This window comes from Alosa sapidissima, chromosome 11 (genome assembly GCF_018492685.1).
Source record: "Alosa sapidissima isolate fAloSap1 chromosome 11, fAloSap1.pri, whole genome shotgun sequence".
NCBI lineage: Eukaryota > Metazoa > Chordata > Actinopteri > Clupeiformes > Clupeidae > Alosa > Alosa sapidissima.
Window position 1 is genome coordinate 12,442,090 of NC_055967.1, and position 20,320 is coordinate 12,462,409.

At 41.1% G+C, this 20,320-nt stretch overlaps 1 protein-coding gene across 2 annotated transcripts in view; it reads right to left on the minus strand.

Moving 5' to 3' along the window:
* Positions 1-381: 381 nt before the first annotated feature.
* LOC121724496 (metabotropic glutamate receptor 8-like) overlaps positions 382-20,320 on the minus strand; it is a 41,207-nt gene continuing 21,268 nt past the window's right edge. For both annotated transcript variants that reach the window (XM_042111094.1, XM_042111093.1), the window contains 8 exons: positions 18,941-19,076; positions 18,540-18,694; positions 18,175-18,312; positions 13,886-14,086; positions 4,858-4,997; positions 3,491-4,426; positions 989-1,235; positions 382-697 (listed from right to left, as the gene is read on the minus strand). In XM_042111094.1, the coding sequence (XP_041967028.1) occupies positions 648-697; positions 989-1,235; positions 3,491-4,426; positions 4,858-4,997; positions 13,886-14,086; positions 18,175-18,312; positions 18,540-18,694; positions 18,941-19,076 (2,003 nt within the window). In that variant the 3' untranslated portion in view covers positions 382-647. The remainder of the gene's footprint in view (positions 698-988; positions 1,236-3,490; positions 4,427-4,857; positions 4,998-13,885; positions 14,087-18,174; positions 18,313-18,539; positions 18,695-18,940; positions 19,077-20,320) is intronic.

Genomic DNA, 20,320 nt, shown 5'->3' on the forward strand with positions numbered 1-20,320 from the left:
ACAACATGTTCTGTTTGTGGATGAACAGTTTCCCATGTGTCATTTTGAATAGAGCACAGGGCAGTGTGTGAAATAAGATTTGCAATAGAGAACAGCTTTAGGTGAAGATAACCTCCTAAAACTTCTTCTGAGGCATTCCTATTTTGTATCACTTCAAGATCAAAGGTTTGTTCAAAGACATTGAGCAAAATATCTCATTTCTATTCATAGCCCAAATAGTGTAGCCAAATTAATGTTAGGTTCTGTTTAATCAAACTAGTACCCCTTACCCCCAGATGCACTTCCAGAAATGCCACACATGTATAAAACAATCCTTTATTGTAAATAAACGATTTGTATAAAAATGGCATGCTTTAGTCAGGGCATACACACACACTCAGATCTTAGGGCTATAATCCAACTTCACCGCTAGCAATGACAAATGACTTTCATAATGCTGGTCAGACACTGTTGGATAACAACAATTTAAAATCATGACAGCCACTGAATATTTACACTTAATTTAACTATTGTGACATATTTTTTTTTAATTCTCACTATTCATCGTTCAATCTCTTCTCTTTATGCCCTCTTCATTTAGACGTGTCTGATCGAGACTCATGTGAGATCGGATTCCATGCACATCTGTATGAAGCACTGTTCTGTTTTCACATGGCATGGTTGGTGTAACTCACATATGTGTTCTTTGAAGGTGGAGCTGGAAAACAAATGGGAAGAAGTTCACTGTTTACTCCTGAACTAAACAGAACAGAGACTGTAGAAGCTATAGACCCTTTCAACAAGGTAAACAAAAACAATGCTTGAACGTTCTATTTGGGCCCCAATCTACTTCCTCTGCATTAAGATAACATATGGAATGTTAAAACGGAAGCCTTGTGGGGCCAACTATGATGCTGATAATGGAACTCTCTTGAAAGGGTCCATAGAAGCAGTCTGCGTAATTCTGCATGAGCATCCAAGTGCTTAATAGAATTGTGGCTCTACTCACGGCTGCTCTCCTTGGGCTCACAGAGCTCCGTCTTCGCCTCACCGTTGGGCCTCTCGCTGGCCAGCTGGCTGAGTTTGCTGGACATGGTAGCAGCGGTGACAATGGCCTTAAAACTGCGCTTGTGCTTGGGGACATTCTGTTCAGGGTGGAGGATGATGACATAGACCTTGGGTATGTAGAGCACCCCCAGGCAGACAGAGGCACTCAGGCTGAGGGACATCGTCAGTGTCGTGGTTTGAATGTACATCTACAACACAAAAGGGACACAAGCGTTCAATCAAGTGAATTGGATAATTGGATGCCAGAGAGAACAGAGAGCATCAGTCATTTCTGTCCCAGTGAGCTCTTGCGGTCACTCGCACGTCTGACTAGAAATGATCTCCTGCGCAGGTGTGTTTGGAGTCAGCAACATCTCACTCACGCACGCACAGTGAGAGAGCTAGTGTGAGGATCACAGCTGACTTCCTCACATGCAGGATGAGAGAGAGCAAGAGGAGGATTAAAAGACAACTCGGCGGGCATGTGTGAGACACAGCGAGCCCTCAAGGTGTTACTGGTCTCCTGAAAAGCAGGCGAGTCCTGTGAGCCTCTTATGAATCTGACTGTGTAATACGGTAGGATGGCACAAAGAGAAGTGTTGCCACATGCACACACTGCAATTTTAGAAGTGTACAATGCAGAATGATGAGGATCACTTCGGACAGGATCTGATCTGCATTCCAGGGGAAGAGGAATGAGCTATCACGGAATTGTCACAGCCTATTCTGGTTTCACAGATCTGATCATTGAGTCTGTTCCACAAAGACAGCAACCAAGTGACAGTGCAAAATAAGCACACTTGGGAAAATGCGACAGCACAACTGAAGTCCTTCCAAAACTCACAGCATAGCTGTGCTAATGAGGTCTGGAGGAAAACACGGCACAAAAGAACAGCAAAGTGCCATTATTGAATCAGATTCTCCACTCCATGCCTAGACATTACAGACAAAAATTGCTGCACACGCTGCACACTAAAGAAATCTCCAGTGACAAAAGGGACTTTGAAGGGACTCATTTTTAGACACAACAGTTTAAGCCAAGCCTTACGACCAATTTCTAAGGGACTACCACATTCCTATGGGTGTCTTTTAGACACACAGCTGTGCTGGTTTTTGATGTTCACAGACTGTGTCTGAATAATGAGGGCTCACAAGATTATTATTTCAAGAGGAGAATATATTAGCACCATATGAAGACTTTCAGCAGATGCCCAAAATATCCAGATTCTTATGATAAATAATTGAGTTTAAAAAATTGAGTAAAAAATGTACAGGTAAAGAAGGGCATTCACCATTATTGTCTATACTGCTGAAACTGAACTTGCATACTGAAATTAAAGGAGAATTCTGGCGATTTTTTACATAGATCTCTGTTTCTTGAGGTCACCAAGTACTGAGTTGAGCTTGAGTTGCTGCAGCCAACAGCTAGAGCCAGGCAGCTACAGTGCTACACTCTGGGGGCATGTTCGTGAGCCCCCATGTTCAGCTACAGTGCTACACTCTGGGGGCATGTTCATGAGCCATCAGCTACAGTGCTACACTCTGGGGGCATGTTCATGAGCCCCCATGTTTAGCTACAGTACACTCTGGGGGCATGTTCATGAGCCCCCATGTTCAGCTACAGTGCTACACTCTGGGGGCATGTTTGTAAGCCCCCATGTCCATGCTTCCAGACAGTAGCATTAACATTCATGCAGCAAGAGCCTGACTGATAAATAATAACTGATAAATAATTGTGATTTACTGTTGTGCTAATATAGCCATTGTCAATTAAAATTGCTCTGGAATGTTGCATTTCTTTCATTGTTATGTCTTAAACTATTGCTAGACAGGGTACTTAAGACTCAGTGCGCATGTTTGATGAGTACAGATTCTCAATTTCACTTTTGTTAGGAAATGGTCTAGTGCTTTAGAGTAGACACGACACAAAACACTTCCACATCCCATGTGCCAGGGGGCAGTGTGTTGGCATGCACCTGTGTTTGCTGTGTGAGAAGATAAGCAGATGCATGGGGGCTTGCTGGGTCTCTGACACAACCCCAACGTCGACTGACGCGAGAGGACGCTTGTGGGGCTATATCGCTGAAGCGCGTAGTTTAAATCTATACCGACCATCATCGAGTAGAGGCTGTTTTCACAGCTTCCGTGAACTAACCTACCACTGTTTGTGCTGGCCGCCATCGGGCTAAGACAGGGCCGGCCCCGACAGGTAAGCCTCACGCTGTTTTCTCCCTGGCTGCATACACCACTAGACTCCTACATATGCCATTTTCCACGTCAATACACTACACCTTAGTTTAGTCATCCCTAGACAGATACTTATAGATGCTATTTAGGTTGAGTAGGGGCGTGTGAAGTTCCGGGTGCGGTAAGGACGGCTCTTGTAAGGTTTATAGGAGCTGTCTTTACACTTGTAAGATTCTTTTTACGCACTGTTGATACTGGACTGGTACTAGAAACTCACCTTTTCCTCTGACTGTGCTGTTCCAAAGAAGATTGGTATGAAAGCCAGCCATATAATACAGGTGGTGTACATTGTAAATCCAATAGGTTTGGCCTCATTGAAGGTTTCTGGCACCCCACGAGTCTTGATTGCATACACTGTGCACGTGACGACCAGGAGGATGCTGTAGCTCAGCGAGCAGATCAGGGCCAGGTCCGAGATGTCGCACTTCAGCATCCCGCGGGCACTGGACGGGTCCTGGCTGCGCTGCTCGCCATAGTCGACGACGGCGTTGGGCGGGTCGGCCACAAACCACACGAAGACGCCCAGCAGCTGCACGGAGATGAGGCTGAAGGTGATGGCCAGCTGCGAGGGCGGGCTGATGAAGCGCGGCGCCGCCACTGAGCACTTGCCCTGCTCGAAGATGCGGTGGATGCGGTTGGTCTTGGTCAGCAGAGCCGAGTAGCTGATGCTCATGCCCAGGCCCAGCAGGACGCGGCGGAAGGAGCAGGTGGCCACGTCCGGCGTGGACACCATGGGGAAGGTGATGGCGTAGCACAGGAAGATGCCCGTCAGCAGCACGTAGCTCATCTCGCGGCCTGACGCCCGCACGATGGGCGTGTCATTGTAGCGCGCGAATGTGGCCATCACAAACACGGTGGCCAGGATTCCCAGCACGGCGAGGATGACGGGCACTAGGACCCAGGGCGAGTGCCAGTCTAGCTGGATGATGGGGATGGGTGAGCAGCCGGTGCCGTTGAAGTTGGGCCGCTGCTCGTAGGGGCACAGCTCACAGGTGAGCTCGCTGGCCTGGTAGTGGAAGCCGGCGCACCTTTCACAGTGCCAGCAGCAGGGCACGCCCTTCACAATCTTCTTACGCTCACCTATCCGGCAAGGTGTACTGCACACAGAGGGGGGCACCGAGTAATCCCCGCTCGTCCACTGCAAGACATCCATCTGGACATTGGGGGAGAGGTAGACATTCATATCGTCACATTGGCTGAGCAGCTGCCCACCTATAAATACCAATGCCATATCTAACATGTCTGCTGTGGTCCACTGGACATTCTGAGTGTTTCTATAACTGCAATAATTCACACTTCTTGAAAACATTTTTTCCAGCATGTATTCCCTGAAGACCTTCTGAAGGCGTGATAATTAGATTGACAAGAACTTCCCTGAGGCTTGTCTAGGAAACTAACAATTATGTGATTCTCTCCACCTACACATTATATTATATTATTTTTTTTTTAAATGACAAAACATGTTTTTTAGATTTCATATTGTGGGATTCACATTACATTAAGTGGGATTAAGTTTTTAGATGTGGCTTACATCTCATTGCTCTTTTTTGTGTTCAGAATTTATACAACAGCAAAAATACTCACATCTAAATGCAGCTGGTCTATCCAATGGCCGATGACTTTGTATTCTCCTGCTGAAGTGTTGGAGGACTGGTATTGGAAGAGATCATAGCGTCCAGGAGCATCTCCGTTCTCATTGAACACAACAGGGGTCTTGGCACTACCTGCAGTGGGAGGGCGAAGAGCAAGTTTTTGACCAAGCAGCATTTTAATTAAGATAAATATCCCACTGTGGTATGAGAGAGTCTCTCTATGTATTTTACATCGTTATTTGCTGTGTATTTATATGCCCCCCTTTGCCCTTGAATTTGCCTCTCGGTAGAAAGGGAACAAAATTGTCCTGAGAGAGTTGTACTGTAATATGTCTGTTGAACACAAATGAGAGAAGGGCAGGTGATGGATGGGGCCCAGAGACTAAAAATCCATCACTTCTGCCCATGAGCAAGATGCCGGCCATAAGTCAGCCCAGGTGATTGGGGCCCACGCACTCAGACATATGACCTGGCACCCAGAGCCACAGCAGCCCTTTATCCCTGATTACACTTTCTCTCTTAAAACTGGCAGTGTACATAATATTAACCTGTTCTGCAAAATCATTCAAGGCAATGAATTATTCAGAATAAACACTTGCAGGAGAGCCAGAGGGAAGCACAGAGGGGGGTGGGACGTAATTATGAATGTGGATCTCGGGCGGCTGAATTGCATGCATTATTAAAGGCTGCACAGCAATCGGAGCCAGCCAGCAGTGGGGTCTGCACTATTAGAGGAGGCAGCCTGGGATTCCTCTGGTCTAGTGGTCACACTTACACTGAGAAGATCTCTGGGTTACAGCGAAATCATAATTCAGTTGTCTGCCAAAACAAATGTATTATTTAAGCAAACAAATGAAGGCTGGGAGATGCATATAAAACCCAAAGGGCTATAGAACTGAATCCCAATAAATGTAAATGAATTAGCATTATATCATCTTCATCATGGTGTCACATGACTGTAGCTGCTTGGAATTCTAATTCACTGCAGAATGGTAATCAGGGAGAAAGGTAGAGAAGTGGTCACGATTTTAAGGCATTTTCCTACAACTCCATCAAGCATGTATGCAACAGCCTCCTTTCACATACACTCAAGCAGCTCTCAGTTTGATGTTATCCCTGTTGTCTTTGTAGTTTTGGGATCCCCCTTTGATCTGTTGTTGTTCTATGAGATCATGCTCACTTTTGGTTAATATTTCCAGTGTATGACTCCTGTTATTTTCTGCTTTGTTCTGGATTACTCCTCTGAGTCATACTGTTTCATCTAGACATATAGTATTAAATCAAGCTTTTGACTGAAGGAAACATATTGTAGCTGGCAAGGGGGTTGTGCTGCTGTGTATGCTTCATGTAGTTTCACCTTATAATACAGTGTAAGGTGTGAACAAGAATGCTTAATGTTTAATTCTGTGTTTAATGTTCAAGGTTAAAATCTAGATTGTGCCTTGCTTGTTGTAAATCAACACTAAACAAGATTTGCTCTCAGGGTCCCCCTACAGTTGAGAAGCGCAATAATAAACAAACTAAATATGTGTCTTTTGCTACAAAGTATGAACATAACTCTGATAGAATATAGGGGTTGGGGAGCGGGGTAGTGTTCCTACCTGAACACAGAAAATGTGTTGAGGACCGCTCAGACAATGGCAGAAGTGCCCTTCGTCATGTTCTAAGGTTATGTGCCATCAAAATGATTTATGAAACGTTATTATAAGGTAAAAAAAACTATTAAGGATGCCTTTAATATTAGTATGCATTTCTTTCATTCTGTGTCAGGTATTGTATATGTATTTATATGAAGTCAGAGTGGTTGCATGTACATTTCCCCAATGTTTAGGCCAGCCTGGCCAGGTGCAGGACAAAGTAAACTAAAAGGTAAAAACAAAAGAGAAAGACCGCACACCGGAGTAGCTCTGAGACTAAGGGCTCTATTTTGCGTCCCAGCGCAATTGACTTTGTATACTCGCGCTTTTGTCTTTCCTATTTTGCAGTCAGCGCATATTGGAATTTTCCCTCCACAGGTACATGCCTGTGAATTAGGGAATTCGATTGCGCCCACGGGGGTATTTCACAAAGGCAGAATTAAGACATCCAAGATAAGTGATAAAGTGAGGTTTGACATAGTGCTGTCTGGTCATCCTAGCTCAACTCGTTTCACTAATGCCAATCCAGGATGAGTAGGAGCGACTATGCCAAGCCAGGTGTAAATAATTCAGGATGTGTGCGCGTTCTCGTTTCTGCTCCAAAGTGCCCACGGTTGGAATAAAAAAGACGCGAAAAATAGCGTCATTCACACAAAGTGAACCACCGCTTTTGATATAGACTAACAATGAAGTAAAGTTGTCCTTTTTGGAATGGGGAATCATGGCTATTTCTGTAAAACAGCAGGAGTAGGCGTGGTAAACCAACTGAATGCAAATGTACGTATGCACCCACGTGTGAGTGCTTCTTTGTCTCGGCACGCAACGTCATTAAGAAAGCGCTTGAAGCTCGCAAAGATGCACATATGATATATCTTAATATTATAGTTGAAAATACCTTCGAGAACTTGCCCCTCCACTTCCAATCAACTACAGTAGGCTATTAATCAAACGTCTATCAATAAAATAAGCCAACAATTGAGTACCTAGGCCTATGTTAATAATTATAAGGCTATCAAGTAAAATAATAACCATATGGTAGTAGGCAGACAATCTGTTTTGTTTTGCGAGCAAATACATTTAGCAAATAGTTTATAAATGGAATAAAGCTCCTTAAAAATTAGCACGGAGGTCTGATGTGAATGACAGCTAGCTGAACCAATAAGACGACATAATTACCATTAGAATGAATTTAGCTTGGCTGTTAGCCTGGTCGGGACCAGGCTAGGTGCAGAGAATAAATCCCCATGGTAACTTATGTGCCATCTCTTTTGTGAAACCAAGTCATAAATTCATCCAGGATAACCTAAAAATCCCAGTTTAATCCCTTATCTAGGTTTTGTGAAATACCCCTCAGGAACTCCCTGGTCTAAAGTCTGTGGCGCAAATGCAGCTGCTATTTTAAGGGCGCATGCATGACCACAGGCCTGCATGAATGAATGCGTTGCACACCAATCTACAGACACCCCCGTGCACAGACGGAAACATTCAAAGCCTTGATAATATTTGTCCATTTCCCGGTTTTGTTCGTGCATTGGTGACCTAAAAATTTAGAAGCCTATATAGTACAACATCTACATGCAATATCTTTACAACAACAACGCCTAATTATGACCTATTAATTTGGACAACTTTATACAGCCCTATAAAGGCTAAAGTTACCTTTAGTTTTGTTCCAATTTACCGTTGTGTATGGCTTTAAACATCGCGTGCGCTTTAACATCAGCCTAAGCATTATTCCAGCTGCGCTAAGGTTTTAAGCACCATCATTTGCCTGCCTTGTTGTAGCCCATCTGAAATAACTCCAAGCTTTGTTATGTTCCCTCCATCCTTTCGTTATTTTCAAAAAACGTTTTATATCTATGATGGCCTTGAAGTCTTGAGTTAGTGAATTAGCTTAAATCAGCTTTTATGTGCTGTTAACCAGCAACCATAGTACAAGAAAGCAGCAATATGGCTACAATTTCTGTAGTTGCTGCATCCATTCATTGTTATTCTCTCTCCTGCTCAAACAAATGTTGTGCGTGCATTAAGTTGATGATAACGTGTTTACAAACTCTACGTAACAGAAAATATTGTAGGCTAAATAGCCTATCATGCAGTTAATGGGATACTGTGCAGAGTTGAAAGTTAGGTCAACTTGGAAAATGTTTCTCTTGTTGAGTTGCCTGAGGGTAAGGAGCCCTTGCTTGGCCGCCTGTGCTGCGCAACGCACATCGTAGTTCCCATTTCTGTAAACCATACATCATTTCAAAGAAAAATTACACTCGAGGGAAATCAGTGTGGTGTCCATTAAGATGTGAAAAAATAGGCATAAATCTAGCGTACACATTTTGACGAATAACGGATGTGTTGATGACATAAATTAGGAAATATTAGAAGATTTAAGAAGACGTGATGTTAAATTGCATGCCGATGCCATTTAACCCAAATGCCCCAGCGGCAGCACGGGAGAGTATGTTAGATTACATTGTACATTGCAAAAATATCAAAATGCATTCATAACCTCTTGATTCAGTGAGAGTGATCCCAAAACATCGGAAAGTATGTCTTTGTGACAATTCTGCATTACATTTTGTCAAGAGGAAAAATCAATAGCTAACTGTTCCCAACTGAACAGTGATTATAGCGCAGTGAACGCTCCTGGCTGCGCCTGGCAAATACGCCACCATAATAGCAATCAGCTATGGAACAAGCTTGCCTGTTTTTAAAGGGAATGTGAGACGACGCTCTGATTGGTTTATTGCACGTTACGCCCAAACCACACCCATGATTAATGTAGCTACTTCAGACCACCCCATTTTAGATTTGCGTCGGGCGCAACAGTCATGACTTTTTCAGAGATATTGACAGTTTATGAGCTAAATATGACTATGATACTACATGGAAATGGACTTAAAATAAGAAGAACATATCAAAATTGGATTCCTTGTATCAAACAAAGTAGAGAAAATACATTATACAACAATTTAAGACTAAAGGAAGCTGAGATATAACCTTTTCTCTTTTCGGCTGGGGCCATTTTGGATTTTATGAATAACTGCCACTAGGGGGGCCACACCAACTTGTATCCATGATTTTTGAAAGCCTACCTAACAACCTGCCAAAAATCAAAAACTTATCAGAAGTGCCCAATTTTCATGAATTGCATTCTAGCTAATAAGCATCAGCATGGTGTTCTCAGTCTAACAATAAACTCTCTGAGCTCTCTGGGCTTAGGCTACATCAGCAGTTCAGACTTGAGGGTAACGTTAGTGGTGGATCTCAAAGTCCCATAAAGTTCAGCCGAAACTCTTCAGCCATTAAGGTTACATTAGCTGGCTGATACGGTCTGCAATGTTCAGGTTAGTGTAACGGCTTATATCATAACCATGATAGAAAAATGCACTGAAAATACCACCTTTGTGAAGCGAATCACTGTAACTTATCGAGTACATACAGCAATAGGACAAGACATTACATTAAATTATGAAAAACAAAAACAACTAACTAATACTGGCTAGCTAGATGGAGAGGCGTGTAGGCCTACTCGCCTGTGCGTGTGTGTGTTATGCCTAATTGTCTATGTGTAGTTCCCTGTCTGTTTAGTGTATTTGTCCTCCTTTATCCCATATGTGATGTAGAGATTAGACCACTGTAGCATTTCAGCCCAGCTGTGTTCTGTTTTTCCATTTTCCATTGGGTTGTCCATCAAAAAATGGCAAAATAAGAACTCAAAGAGAAGCCTAAGCATTGCTACCTTTGTTACAGTAAGTATAAAATTTGCTACTCATCATATTAATCTTAACTGGAGGATAGCCTACTTGATGAGTCATACGTCTGAGATTGGCTTTGAGTGCCCAACACAGACTGATATATCTAAGAAAGGATACAGAAGGGCCCTGATCCTCCCTCGCAGCTAACGTTTTTGTTCTTTCAAGTATCTGCTGCTAGGACATTTCAAGGTTCAGATTTAAGAAAATCATTTACTATGCCTAATACAATTAATGAATGCCCCTAAACAGGCACATGTACTGTATGTTGCCAGATATGCAGCAATATGAACAAATTAACTTCACATAAAAGACCCAAGAAAGCTAAAAATGTGCAAAGACATTTCGAATAGTGTTTTGGCTAGGCAAAAGGCATAATCTCTTTTATGGGGCTTTGCATGGCCTCTTTAAGAATATGTCTATCGTTTTCCATAAAGCTAAAAAGAGTTTGAGTGGGTGGTTCATCTGAACTCCATCTTACCCGATAAAAGTGCCATTAAACTCATGGCTAACTCATTCATCACAGTCTACCCTACCCACCCCACGTCTGACTGCAAAATGAATTTGGGGGCCCAAAGGGTTCCAGCACATTGTTAGAAGAACCTTAGCAGTAGCCTTCCCAAGCAAGCCAAATAAGCCATTAAGCTACCCTTTTAGCTGCTGTTGGTTTTGTCTGGATAAAATGTAAATGAAAGTTACAAAAAAAACTATGATGGACGATAAATTACATGGAAGCCTTGAGAAGGCTGAAGCCTGACCTACGGAATAACAATTGTAGAGTGTAAAGTGTAGAAGCAAATTATTTTGATGAAAAAATAAAGCCTACCTTCTTATGCACCTTTGTCACACACATTCATCCAAATTACCTGAGGTGGAGGTTTTCCTCTACATTCATTTGTAATATTTATCGAGACCTCTGTTTCAAGCCCAGGGCATTTTTCAGTGTTTTCCATTGCCTTTACTTCTTGTCTTATCATTGGTAATATACTGTAGCAATGGCATGTTATTTCTCACCATGTTTTTGGTTTGGGGGGAGGTGGTCAGTGCTGGTGCAGTCTCTTATCATTCAAGATGATAGAACTCACAGAAATCTGTGCAGAACGTGACCTGATTCATTGAAGATAATAGAACTCACAGAATTCTGTGCAGAACGTGACCTGATCCATGTTCTCTTAAATAACTACATGTACACAACAATTGAAAGGTAAAAACACTATAATGAAAGTGATCACATTGTACCGAAAGTGATGAGCACGTTATAGGTAAATTCTATACAGTACCCTTTCTTAGACATTTTAAAGAGTTGGTCACAGCGGTAGAATCCTTACACTCACAAGATACAGAAGAAAAACATGAGTACTCACAGAGAAAAACCATACATTATAATGTTTTAAATGTGTATACAGGGACAAAACGTCTGAGGGAAGTTGTGCATTTTGGAGGCGTTTTTATATATAGCCTATATGAAAGTATATTGCGCCATAGCTTTTAGTTTTGGTGCTGTGAGGCTCTGTAAATTAAAATGAAATTTGTTCATGTGTGATCTACATCAACATGAGTATGCAATTTAGAAATTCATGAAAGAGTGATTTATCAAACATGAAATCCATAAATGAACGTTTGATTAAATATACACTGAAATATGACAGCAAGGTGATAAATTAGCAGGGCTACTCATTCACTCACAGTTCACATCATGCCTAAATTAATGAATAACATGTTCATTAGTCTTTCAATTACTGCAGCTTTGCAGGGCCCTGTGAGAAGGCAAACTAACCCACATCATGCTGATCTGAAATCAGGGCCTGGGGGCTACCACTGACTGAAAAGGGTAAGTATGCCTTTAAAGAGAATATTCATCATCTCAATTTGGTGGGTCTGTCAGTCCATTTGAAAAATGCATGAGAATACATGTGTATGCACAAGTGGGGGAGTGTGTTTGATGAGGGCATGAAATAATGAATGTGCTCAAAACAAAACATAAACGAAACACCACCTGTATGTCTATGGGTATGTGTATGTCTATGGCCATGATTCTATTATGGCGTGATGTGATTGTGCTACAAACCAACAGTCCCATCAAGAGTCTCTCTGTCAGACATAAAAGGACTCTGGCAGAATTATAAGAAAAACACCAATAGATAGCAGGTGATCATTGGAATTTCAAACAAGATCACAATAATTCAAACAAAACACTATGGAGGATGTCCCAATAACACTAGAGGCAGGGGAATTTGTTTTGAAATACAGAGACAATATCCTCCGCATTTGAAGCTTATATGGAGTTGAGAATTGAGCAGTAAATGTTCTGTATGAGAACGTAGGAGAAGGTGGTCACAGATGGTGCCAATAACAGTTCAAACAAAGCAAAACAAAAATAGAATAATGCTTTTTTACGTTCCTCCAAGCTATGGGAATGAAATAATTTCCTGCCATGAGTAAAAACTTGGAAATTATTGAGATGAGGTCTCTAAAAATACAACCCTGGAAGCTTGCTCACCCAAAGGAGAGTTTCACCTAGTCTCACTTCAGGCTTCAGTGTTTTGGTATCAATCCCTTTAGGCTTCAGTGCTGTTCTTCAGGGCATTACATGGCCCTGGTGAATGATCTTTCTGTGTTTTTCAATGCTATTTTATTTTTCATCTCCTTGCCTAATTAGAGGTAAGTGTTTGTAAAGGCGAGGAAGGGCTCTGATGTGGGCACTGAAGCAAACATGACAGTGGCTGAGCCGGCAATCTGCCGTTGGGTGCAGGAGCTGTCACTGTGTGACTAATTCTTGGAGATGGGGGTTGAAGTTGGGCCACAGATTGTCTTGAAACACCCCATCACCCTGCCAAATCACAACTCTCAGGGGCACTGTAGGAAGCCCACCTCAGTGGGAACACAATGTGCTCATGCTCCAACAAGCTCAATCAAATGGCTACGTACTGTACATGCACATAATAAAGAGAGTTGTGTGTCAGCATACAGTAGAAAGACAAACGTGGGGTTTCATAAAAAGTAATTACTATGTCTCAAACTGCTCTCTCTCTCTCTCTCTCTCTCTCTCTTTTTGTGTTTGTGTGTGTGCACGTGCGCGCATGCTTGTGTGTGTGAATATGAATGTGTGTGTAATAACACATTTGCTACAGGTTGCTAGTAAATGTATGCAGATATATTATGTTTCTGGAATATATAATATTTCAGTGAGAGCACTGAACCATGTAAAAAAAGTACTGCATGATAAATGTCAGGCATTATTCACAAGAGGGAAAGTTCCATCACACATTCCGATAGGAAATATTTTCCAGCTGCCAGTGGAAAGTCATGGAATGTATGAAATTCTATTTTTACTCTTTTCATTTCAGCTATATATCATATAACATAATCTATCCTATTTTAAACTGAAGTATCATGGAAGAAATATAGTACCAATACCAATTTGTATTGCAGTTACATAAAACATGAAATAGTTTAGGTTGCATTTGTATTCTTTCTTTGTCACACTGGCATATTTCATGTTTTTTTCTCGTGGTATTCATTTTTTACTTGACAGTCAAAGATAAATGTCTACCAAATCACACTATGAATCATCGGCCAGCAAGACGTGTTCTAAGTGATTTTTAAAATGGTGAACATGACATTTTAAGCTCACCGCTGAAGTTGACTGCCCGGATGTAGTTAAGGAGTTTTTTGCCGTCAATGTTACTCATCCGTGGGCAGAGGCCTGGATATCCTGAGCAAAGGTCTTGGTGCATTTTATGCAGTGCATGGGACATGGCATAAACAGCATCCATCACAAACTGAACCTTCCCCTCTTGCTCATAGGCTGAATCTCTGCCTATTTTTTCCAGTCCTGTAAAAAAAAAAGAATGGACAGATTATACTATAATCAGATGGCATTAGTCCTTTCAATAAAACATACCCATTGTCTTAGTATTGGTTATTATTACTGATTTTCTGTGATTCGTGTAACAAGCGTTTTCATAACAATGCATAACTAATGTGTACTACCAGATTATACAATCCACCCAGGAAAGGCTACAATTGGTTATCTGTAAATGAGAAGCAGCAAAGCTGAGAGACAGTTTAATCACTTAGTGAAACATCTTAATTAGATGTCATTTATGAGAAAATTTAATTTGCTCTGGGACTACTGTAACTCACATGTTTTTCCACTCTTCAGTGAGCAGATGGGATATCATTCAGGTCAGATTAGAAAATTGGATAAATGGCAAATGACTGCTGCTTGCCTGATTGTTTTAATGATTAAATTAAATAATTATAAAAATATATCAACACACAGCATACAGAACACAAAATGAATGAATTATTTCTATGACATGTTATAATGCCTGGCATTGTCAGGCATGATCAAAGGTACAGCTTCAAACTCAGTATTAATTATGCAAACTAGAGCAGACACACAGCTTAAAATAGAATGTTACAAAACAATGCAAAACCTACATCTCAATGGCCCTCAAACCTGGTTCCTATTTGGCAGTATAACACAGATGCTAGTTAAAAAATGTAGGTGAGAATATGCCTCCAACTCAACCTCTGCTTCCTGAAATGAAACACTCCTGGTATTCTGGGAGATGAGGAGTCAAACATGAACTCATAGCCATCATCCTATTTGGCCCATACTCCATTCTCAACTCCAATATGTTTTACAGTATATCTGTATCCAACAGAGGAGCTGATGAAATACACTTTTGATGTGTTCCTAGCACTTAAGACACTGTACATACTCAGCTGGCAGTGGCACTCTTGAACCTGAAACTGCAGTAGCTCTCGTGATGAGCATGGGGGTTAACTGTCTCTGAAATTATGTTAATCATATTACCTGGGCAGAAAATGTTTTAAATAAAATAAGAACTTTAAGATGCACATGGGTAAAATGCTTTGCTAGATCCACACAGTAGCATTACTCATGTTGAATCAGCCAAATGATGATCTTGTCACCTTGTGAACATGGCATGCAACTCAACCCAACCCAATGCAATGCAAGCAGACTGCATGTGAGTTGGTCAGATATTCTTGAGGTCCGCTAGGTTGTCTTAACGATATCTTTTACATTTCACATACAGACTTCACAGCAACACTGCACTCACTTGGGTCTTCAGCAATACACCCAAGTGAGCATGGTTGGATGTCGGTCGGATGAACAGTTCTAGAGATATACTGTACGAAGAACAGTCAGAGATTGCTTATATAAATATTCATCTCTGTGTAGTTCTCCCTTTCTCTAAGTAGATGTGTAGCTTGACTCCTTCTTATTCTACCAGGTATACCAGTCCCACCAACAGAGAATCACTTTTTTCTTTCTTTCTATGTTTGAATAATATATAATGGTGAATCAGTGGTGAATCCTTTAAGCTGCACACATGGAACTGCACTCTACCTGAAAACAAAAACACTTTCTTTCCTCTGAAGAAGACATGAAAGAAGAACAACTTAGATTCACCTGCACAGGGAGGATGATGTTAATTATGTATCTAAATGCACTATTGTGGGCATAGTCTATAAAATTGGCTATTCATCTCTTAGACTTAAGGAACTAATTATCTTCAGGCATACATTCTTTATTTCTAAATAATATACTAGCGGTAATTATATAAGAAATTAACCCATACTTTAAATAGTCTACAGTTGCACTATTCTTACTGAAAACTTTAGCGTCAAACCTTTAGCGACAAATCAGATGAAATTGGTCTCTTAACGGAACAGCTTTGGATTTCTACTTCCTGGCCAATTGTTCAGCATACTGTTACATCAATGGCCATTCCCTGCAAAGCATTTAGCATTGCAATCCATCCACTGTTTTGCTGGCTGGCAATGTTAACAATTAGTGAAACAAGAAGGAACATGTAACCTTTGTCGACATGGATTTGTTTCTAATCTTGTGGTGAGATGCTGATTACGCCATCTTAAGCGTAATGGGAAAGAGCTGAAGAAGTGCCACTGGCACCTTTGACCAACCTCAGTCAAACATGATGGAGCACCAACATTGTTCCTTCTAGCCCTGCTACGGCATGTCTTTGAGAAATGTAATTAGTTCAATTAATTGTCATTAGTAATTGCTATCTGGCTCTCACCTCTGAGCTCCTCCCAAAGAAATGGCTCATTTGTCTTAATGTGAACCGTTACTAATACCAGAAGGAACTAAATGTTATTATTTATTAGAGCTCATTAGCAACGGCTCAGTCCACATTCAACTACATCAGTTTGTGTCGAACCAATAACAGAAGAGAGGCTGAAATGTAAAAAACCAGCTGGTCTACTAAAGCAAATATCAAACAACACACAGTGCTATAATATATGCATTGGTTGTACTCTAATACTAATATGTAAGCAAATACATAAATGTATGCTAAAAGTAAAGTTTCCAACAGAAGCTATTTTATCGCCTCATATGCAAATCATGGAGTTTCATAAATTATGAAGTTCAAAGTTCCATAATCTCTTTGACCTTGCAAGGGAGGTTATGCTTCTGATATATTCCTCCACATTCAAAGGCGTAAAAAAAATATATATAATTTCACTTATATTTGCTCCAGCAGCTTTCTGCCCCAGAGAGCAGTTAAACACAATGACAGCCATCACATCAGAATCATGATTGCCACACATTTAGGTGGCACTACTGATGGCCAAATATATTTGTATTTCACGCATCATACTAGGAAGATATTTTGTTGTTTTGTAAGCTGTCACTTTGATGCTTTTGACTGGATCAATATGTGCTGGATCGATATGCATACCCAACAACAGAGTGGAATTGATGTAGGAAGCTTCTCTTTTCCCGCTGTGATTCACACACTGCAGAAAGAATGGTCATTATTGTCACGGATGTTTCCACATCCAAACAGAACTCTCCCTGTTTGGAGAAATGCAGTGATAATAATCAGGCGTTCCAGCAGCTTGCTTTTGGCAGAGTGATCCATCAGCACTGTGCAGCGCATGCATCTCAGAGGAGAGCCAATCGGTGGGCCATAATGACAACAATGTAATTACCTCCACTTTGTCAAGCCACACTGCCAGAACAATGGCCACCGCCACCTAAGAGCACCACCGCTCTCTGAGCACAGGAGCATCAGACAACACGGACCACAACAGAAGTGGAGAGAAAAGAATGATGCACATGCAAACCACACACACACACACACGCACACACGCACACACACACACACACACACACGCACACACGCACACAAACACATACCACACACACACACAAACACACACGCACACACACACCACACCACACCGCACGCACGCACGCACGCACACGCACACACACACACACACACACACGCACACACACACACAATACAATCTAAATAGTTAAGATATTTAGCACATGCTTTTGTTCAAGGATACATTTAGTGCATATATTCCATAGAGATGATTCATGCAGAAGTGGAGTGTACATGTTTGTACTCAGATACATCTGTAGCTTCAGTGTCATCAGGAAGTCAAGCAAAGAGACTAGTGTCCTGAGCTGTGCTAAATATATAACTCATATATCTGCCAAAATAATGTCCTTATGATGAGTGTGTCATAAATATGGTTGCATATTTTAGCTGAGGATAATAAAGCATTGATGTCTCATCACACACACACACACACACACACACACACACACACACACACTACAGCTACAACCCAACCCAAACCACAACCCAAATAAATTCTCCTAATAACCTTTAGTCTGTACTGCTGGTGATTTTCATCTGCATGTCGATGGGACATTTTTGAACATTTCCTAAATCAATCTGTTTGAATATGTTTTGTAATGATGCATCATGCAGATATTTCCAGTCACAGAGCCAAACAACAATCAAATGACTTAGTATATGATCCATCAGTGTGTGAACACAGTAGCTTATGCATTTTACATGACTTAACACAATATAATAGAACAATTAAAAACTACTCTCTTACCTGTGCACTTCTTCAGACTGCCTGGCCGTTTGGCATGCATCCCTAACTTGCACTCAAAGTTTTCCTCCCAAAATTCAGCAAACCAAACATTCCGTCGATTGTTGGACAAAGAGCGGCTCTTGAAGTATCTGTCAAAAGCTGAAAGGTACAACACACTGATGAATTTTGTGAAGTGACATTGAATGGGACAATTGATGAATCACCACAAACTGAATAAATACTTATATATATACTTCACCAGTGCCCAACTGTTAAACCAACTTCCTTTATTTCCTCAACTGTCCATGTCTTTGTATTATACACTGTGCATTGCCTTGTTATCACCAAGTAGTTGCAGTAGAGTAGTTCTTTGGCAGCCTGCCTACCAGACACAGCAGCTCTCTTTGGCAGGATGGTGATGGCCCCCTCTGCTACGTCCTCCTGATGCACCACAGGCGAAACTTTGGAGCCCCAACTATCTGAACCAACCCACAGGAAGTGGCCTGTGAGATTGTTGTGTTTGGCAGCTTCGAGGACACGTCTGCAGAAGGAAGAAGAAACATTCTCATTTAACAAACCCAGGAAACATATCTACAGTAGCTACACTTCCAATAAAACACAAATGATACGAGGTAAGGTAACTGAAATCAGTTTAGGTTGATGTTATGGGCTGCAGTACAGCACAATATTACTGCTCAAAAAAGAACCGAGACTGTCCTTTAAACCAGATTAGAAACAGATTAACCAGTGTTTTCACATTAACGTTAAAAAGTATTTATTTGTATACCTGATGTCATCCTCATTAGCAAACATAATGACTGCGCGTGCATTAGGGGTCTCTAACAGGCGGAAGATGACTCTGTCAAACTCTCCACGCGTGGGCTCTCTGGGGATCCTCTGGGACTGAGCAATGCACACAACACCTGTGAGAAGATGAGGAGAGATGAGGAGGGGCACAGAGGTAATCAATGGGGAGAAAATGAGAGTGCTTTTGAAATAGGTTCAAATGAGCAAATGGGGATGGATAAGTGTGAGCAAATTGGGGGTGAACGGTAGAATGGGCAGATAGGGGAAGGAGCCGTAAGAGAAGTGAGAGAGAGTGAGAGAGAGAGAGAGAGAGAGAGAGAGAGAGAGAGAGAGAGATCACCAATTGTGATTATTCAGGAGACAAGAGCTAAATGAACAATTTATTTTGATTGTGTGATCTGTGATGGCTTTTTCTGGCGTAAGACATTCCCAGCGGGAACCGCTGCTATAGAGCGACTGCTGCTGACCTGAAGAAAACCAGTCCATTACATAAATAAGTCAGAAGAGGACACTTATCAAACAACAATGAACAATAGCAAAATATATTTTGGTCTAGTGAGGAAATATATTCAAGTACAATAGTCAAATAGATCAAAACAAATAGATTATTATGAGATAAAAAGCAGTGCAAAAGTCAAACTGTTTGTCAATGTAGTATAAACAACCAGGAAAAGGGACACAATTAGAATGTAAATGCTGATGTTTAAAGATATGTCACAGCATCTTTTAATCTGACAATGTTACAAACATTAAGATGAATCAATGTTTCATCTATTGTCTTTGCTCAGATAAATTCCCATTGGAATTCTATGACATACAGAGCTATGTGCTTGGGTACTTAAAGTATGGGTATGTAAAGACAAGAGAAACGGACCCCGCCTTATAATCCTTCACCAGAGATGGCTCTATGCTCTATTGATAGGCTGTGTAAGTGTAATATAGTCCAAATTCTGGAACTACTTCATAGGTGTGCCAACACCAATATTTCACATTATATTATATTATATTATATTATATTATATTATATTATATTATATTATATTATATTATGACATGCATTTCTTCTTGCTGTGGCTATAATTTAGGGAGTTCTGGCTTTGTAGTCACTATCTGTTAACCTGCATTTGATGTGACAGTGACAACACTGTTTCCCATCAGTGCTCCATATCCAGCGATTACAAGTGTGCCATAATTAAGAGCCACAGTCCACAGTGTAGTACACAGTAATTAAACAGAAAAATGATTGCCCCTTGTTCATACGTCAGAACTTTTAATAGCTTAGTTATGGATTAGAGCTTGTTTTTCCTCACTTAATCATCTGATTTAATAGGGAATATCAATTTTCAAATTATGTCCATAG